Consider the following 6,000-nt stretch of genomic DNA (forward strand, 5'->3'; position numbering starts at 1 on the left):
TGAACCTGTTGGAATGAGTCCAGAAAAGGGCCACAAAGGTGGTCAGGGGGCTGGAGCACCTCCCCTGCGAGGACAGGCTGAGAGAGTTGGGGCTGTTGAGCCTGGAGAGGAGAAGGCTCCAGGGAGACCTTATAGCGGCCTTCCAGTACCTGAAGGGTACCAACAGGGAGGTTGGAACCGGATGATCTTCGAGGTCCCTTCCAACCCAAACCATTCTGTGATATTTGTACAGTGTGTAGAACAGTGAGACCCCTAGATAATTTGGATCTCTGGAGGGCTTTCACAGCATAAATCTTACATGAGAGTGTATTACTAGACCGAAGGAAAAACCCAGAAGTACTTTAAAAAAGAGCTCTAATAAACTATCTACTTTTGCACACTCAAAATACAGCAAGATTTCATTATTTTGATTGAGTCCTCATTTAAACAGAGAACAAATTCTTAAATTAAGGCCATACTTGAATGAGAGACAATAATTACTAATAAGAGCAGAACATGTGGTCAGGTCTGTGTGCTCACAACACAGCTGCTGCAGATCACTTTCAGAGAGCTGTCCTGTGCTAAGAGCCTTCAGCCACTTCAAAATGCGCTTTATTAATAGTCCAGCCCTTCGGTGCCTTGCATTTCAGGTTTGATGGGGCTTTTCAACTTTGTTTCAAGCAACAGCTTTCAAAAGTACTGGGTTCAAATCACGTTGTAACCAGTCCGTCCTATTGCATATGGCCAGTTTAATACTGGGGATTTATTTTGTGATGTGGGAAATTCATGAGTGATTAAGACAAAAACTCCCAGGTTTTGATTGCCCAAAATTTGTATGGTTTATGACAGATAGGTATTGTTTTTTCTTCTAGTAATTATTTCCTCCTGACTCCTTCCTTGATATCTTAAACAGATTTGGCAAGAAAAAAGAAGATAAAAGTGGAAAAACAGATCAGAAGGGGAATCCAAAACAAGCCATGCTTAAAGAGGAGGAGCTGGAGAAAATGAAAGATGAACGTGAAAGGTGAGTAAATGGTTGCAGCGTCTTTGTTCATCAGATGAAAAACTTAAAAGCAAGGGATCTTTTGAAGGGACAGCCAGCCAGCCTGGCTGGAGGTGTCCCAGACCATGCCCGCTGGCAGTCAGGTCCAGGCAATGCAAAGCTTTAGGCTGGTGTCCTGGCCAAGTCAGGGCTGCTGTATGACAGGAGTGTGTCTGTCTCCTGCAGTTTCTGTGCACTTCACTGTGGCAGCTGCTATTCAGATTCCAACTAAGCGGTGAAGATCAATTCCTTCAAAACCTGTTTCACCCTGACCGTTCCCAAGACCATCTGACTTGGTAGTTTTTTTTTCCTCTGCTTCTCTAAAGCAAGAACCTCCTCCCTTCTGCCCTGACAGCCACTGCTGTGTTTTTGCAGCACTTCAGACTTCTTTGGCTTCAGCTGACTGTGCCATCAAATGGTAGTTTTTGTACTTAGGTATGTTCTTTTCTGCACAGCATTTACTGGTTAGCTACATGTTGTAGAAATATCTACTCAACAAATGCCGAGTATGCCAAGAGATATCAGGAAGAAAGCAGGTTCAAATGGTTAGTATCAGTCTGAAAAGTTAGGGGTCTGCAAGCAATGGAGTGGTGAAATGGGCAAGGCAAGAAGCTGGATGTGTTCCATCTGTGAGTTGCTGTATTTCTAAGGTAAGGCTCTGAGACTGAAATGAAAGCAACCACTGATGTGAATAAGACCAATTCTCTGTTCCATTCCTAAAATAATCCTTTTTTCATGCCCAGTCTTAACAACTTCATTATCTTTCCATACAAAGAAAATGTATTGTTTTCTGCTCTCCCCTGTATCTGCCCTTCAGGAGTTTGGGACAGTTTGTAAGTGCTGACAAGATTCAGCAAAGCGCTCACTCCCTTTCCCCAACTCATCCACATAGATACACTTCATGGTAGCTGAAGAAGGTCTTTGTTTCCCTCTGATGGCTGCTGTCAGAAGAGTTAAAGAACCCTTACTTGTTGGCTCTCACATGTCAGCAGTTACTGTAAAACTTTCCAATTTGTAGTACTACGGGTTTGTGAGAGCACAGGGAAAGCTTTCAGAGGTCTCTTTCCTTCACTGGAGCATTCTGCTCCTGGGAGATGGAACAGAAGCAGATACGGTTCCTTTAGGCCAGGCAGGGTCTTTGTGGTGCTGGTCAGTGCCCCAGGAAAAGACCCCAGCTTTCATGTGAGTCGTGCAGTGTGTGGTCAGCCATATAAGTGGTAGCTAATGGGTTTCATGAGAAGAAGAAAAAAATTCAAACCCCAGCCTTTGAAGCCTCCTGCTAATATTTACTGGTTTAGAAGGTACTAAGGTATCCAGTTGCTGCAGTGCTGCTACTGGATATGCTTTGCCAGTGTTTAAGTATTTAGTTCATCTAAGTTAAGTAGTGTCAGGAGAAACTTTGTACCATTTGTTTTAAAATTTCTGGGCAGTGGCCTTGATTTTGCCAGATTGATGAGTGCCTTTATTTTAAACTGCTGACTCCCAATTTGGATACTGGCAATTTGAGAGGTATGTGTCCTTCATTTTAAAGAAGCCAGTGTCTTTTATTAGGATCCTGGCAAGCTAAGAAGCATGTATCCCATCTGTTAAAGGGCCAGTGTCATTTACTAAAATGTTGGCAGGCTGCAAGGAATGAACCCTTCTGTCTAGAGGTCTAACGTTCCAATTGGACACAAGATAATTGTTCTTAATATTTCTTTAGCGTTGTGTGCTTTTTTTTTTTAAATTACAGTCACTGATTGACAGTAACTTGGTAAGGCTGCATTAGAAACTGGCAGCTCAATGTCTTCATCATTCTGGTTTCTCTAGTAATGATTTCAATTTTGACCTGGAAGAGTTTGCGACTGAAATGGAGAACAGCAGGTGTGTTAAGAAATGGATGAACCAAGATGATATTTTTAACTCACTTATTTGATTCTTCTGTAATGCACAAGAATAGAAATATCACACTTTTTAAATCAGGTAATACATGTTACATGTTTGGGGGATTAAAATTAAAAAAATAAGAAAACTAAACCAAAAGAGGAGTGAAGACATTTTCTCTAAGTTATCCTTAAAGCAATGTGACACATCCTGTAAAAACAAGAAAGTTACTTCAACTTTCTAAATGAAGTAAGAGTGTGATTGTGTATGATTGCCCACATAAGACTGTTTACAGGCTGACTATATAACCCTTCTTGAGTTGATCATAAAACAGAAGGGACTTTATCTTTCCTATTGGGAAGTTATGTGAGGAAGCTAGTTCTTGTATCTAGGTAAGAACTGTTTAGGAAATTGTTTAAAATCAATGGAAGGAAATATCACCTCACTTGAGGGTAATTCAGTCCTTTTGCTTAGCTGTTGACTGTTCACCTAGTGATGATGCTCAGTAAGACAGTAAAGACAAATTTTATAGCTCTGTCCCAAGATTGAGTAATTCTATAATGTAATTCAAGTCCAAGATTTTAATGCACATATTGGCAAAGAAAACCTCGTGGCACATGCACACCATAGATCTTCTGCTTCTATGACTTCACTAGCTGCAATCCTGCATACTTGGTCTCATATTTATAAAACCAAGCTTCACTGAAACTTACCAGAACATAGGCATATTTTCAAATCTGGTCTTGTTAAGAGTGAGAGTATATGTTAAAACTGCTAGGGATGTAGTAGTAGAAGAGACTACTGAACTGTTGATAGAAAGATAGCATGTTTTGTTGCCTGGTACCTGGGAGCAAATCCAGTATTTAACAGCTCGAACAAAAGCAAAATGGAAATTGGTTTTCTAACATTTAGCCTCTCTAGAATTAACTTAAACACCACCTGGTTTTACCTTTTAAGATTAGCTGTATAAGTAGTTCTTGTTCAGATCCTCAATCCAGGTATTACGGTCTTAACGTTTTGTGCTTAAACTTCAGTTTGCTTAAATGCTGACTACCTAAATATTTCAGCATCTGTCACACTAACTAATACTATGATTTTTTTTGTCTGATTTCTTTTTTTTTTTCCAGAGGTCGAGCTGTCCATTTTGGACTCTAGTAGAAGAGGTTAGAGTTGTTGATTTTTGGGCGGGGTGTGACAGGATTAATGATCAAGTGCATTTCAGCATCTTAGCAGCTGTGGACTTTGCATGGTTTTGGATGTTAGTTTTGCATGCAATATATGCTTGGCAGCTCTCCAAAAAACAGAATACTGTTCCAAGATCTCAGCTGACAAGTATTTTTCAGTAGGAAGTGCGTTTCCAGTTTACAGGAGTAGGCCATCTCTCAGTTTTGCAGGTTTTTTTGATTGGTATCAGATAGGTACAATAACACTTCACAAAATTCCAGGGACAGGCTTTCTGTAAAGTACACAGCCTTCTCCTCAGAAATTTTTACAAGATTTACAGCTGTGCAGAAATGTCAGATGTGTTCACTGCACAGTTATGGGTTGGCTGTGCCGTACAAACTCGGTGACTCTGGCTCTGACAGGAGACATCAGCTCTTACGTACGTGTGCCGCATGAGCGAAAGTCCGTCATGCTCAGAATAGGCTGAATTTCCTGCTTGCACAGGGAAGGAATTGTACAGTGCATGTGCAACAAGTCTGGCACATCCAGAATGTGTTAGAGCTAGTAGGCGGATGCAGACAGAGTATACAGTGCTCACTCTGTAGTGCAGATGCTTCCCAAAAGGATTGGACTTGCTTGCACGTTGCTCCTCAGTAGAGATTTGCCTGGCAACTCCTTTTCAGTGCTGCCAAGTTTCAGATTTGAACCTCAAAAAGTGCAAATAAATTTAGTGTTTCTGTAGCCTAGTAATTTCTGTTTCCATTCCACACTGTCCTCTTCTCAGTTTTGAGTACAGCTCTCTGTGCTGCCTTGTAACTGCAGTTCTCTGAAGCAGCTCCACATCCTGCACTGAAATGCTGACATCATTATTTTTTTACTGCTTGTATTCCCTAGCAGTCCCCACTAAGATCAAGGTCTCATTGTGCTTCGTGCTGTTAGGGAAGCTTGGGCCTGACCCCAAGCACTTAAAGTTGAGGCAGAAGAAAAAAAATCTGGGAGGAAAAAAAAAAGTGTCCTGTGGGTGCGAATGTGACATGCTGGCAGTGCAGCTGCTTGCCCAGGTTCTTAAAAAGTCCCTGTCAGACTAGGAGTTTGTTCCAGACCTCAGCCCCAGGCCTCCTTTCTCTTCAAAGCCTGTACTTTAGTATATGACTACTACTTCTGCAAGCTTCAAGTGGTCAACAGGAACTTAGGATATTAGGCATTCCTTCTGTGCTGATAGCCTTGTCTGTGGGCAATTGAATATGAATTCAGCACCTCTTCTAAATTTCACTATTTTCTGCTTCTCCCCCTACCTCCCTTAGCTTTTCTTGTGCCACAGCAATGCAATCACTGAAACCTGGATGGAAAAAGTCAGTAGTTCATGACACAGATAGTTTAGGAGGACTGACTTAACTGGTGATATAGTTCTCTGAGGTGGTGGTTTGTCCTTTCTGACATAAGTCAAGTGGTTCATTGGACTGAGGCCCTATTTTAAATAAACTCATCATTTTGTTCATGCTTCAAAGGGTTTGGCTGTAATAAAGCATGTGCTCCAAAGGTCTAGAATCTGCCCATAAAAGGAAAAAGCAAATGAAATGTCTGAGGTTTATTTTGATCAAGCTGACTCAAATCTGTATTTTTAGTGTGTTCTGTGTAATTTACTCAGAATTTATCATTTTAACAAGATGTTCACTACATTATTAAATCCTGGAAGAGATCCTCTCTTTTCTTTCCCTCAGAACAAAATTTCTCTTTCTCCCTTCCTCTATTGTTTTCTCACTCTTTTGGGGTTGCCTTTTAATTTTCTATCATTTGAAAATCTTTAAAAAACAAACTGGGTAAATCTATTAGGCACCTGAGTTTTACACATAACCATTTGTTTGCCTTTCAGATGCAAATAAAGTGACTATCGATTGAAAGGAAACTATTTTTTCCTGTTTGTTTAGAACTATTTTACTGGAATATTCCTG

At 40.7% G+C, this 6,000-nt stretch overlaps 1 protein-coding gene across 1 annotated transcript in view; it reads left to right on the plus strand.

Annotated features, from left to right (window-relative positions):
- The window catches only part of LOC104272749 (partitioning defective 3 homolog B-like), a gene marked incomplete at its 5' end in the record, with an annotated part of 136,861 nt that overhangs the window by 41,240 nt on the left and 89,621 nt on the right, over positions 1-6,000 (plus strand). Inside the window, one exon of the mRNA XM_009867828.1 lies at positions 893-1,003. Coding sequence (XP_009866130.1) covers positions 893-1,003 — 111 coding nt within the window. The remainder of the gene's footprint in view (positions 1-892; positions 1,004-6,000) is intronic.

Source organism: Apaloderma vittatum, unplaced genomic scaffold, assembly GCF_000703405.1.
Source record: "Apaloderma vittatum isolate BGI_N311 unplaced genomic scaffold, ASM70340v1 scaffold6294, whole genome shotgun sequence".
Classification (NCBI taxonomy): domain Eukaryota; kingdom Metazoa; phylum Chordata; class Aves; order Trogoniformes; family Trogonidae; genus Apaloderma; species Apaloderma vittatum.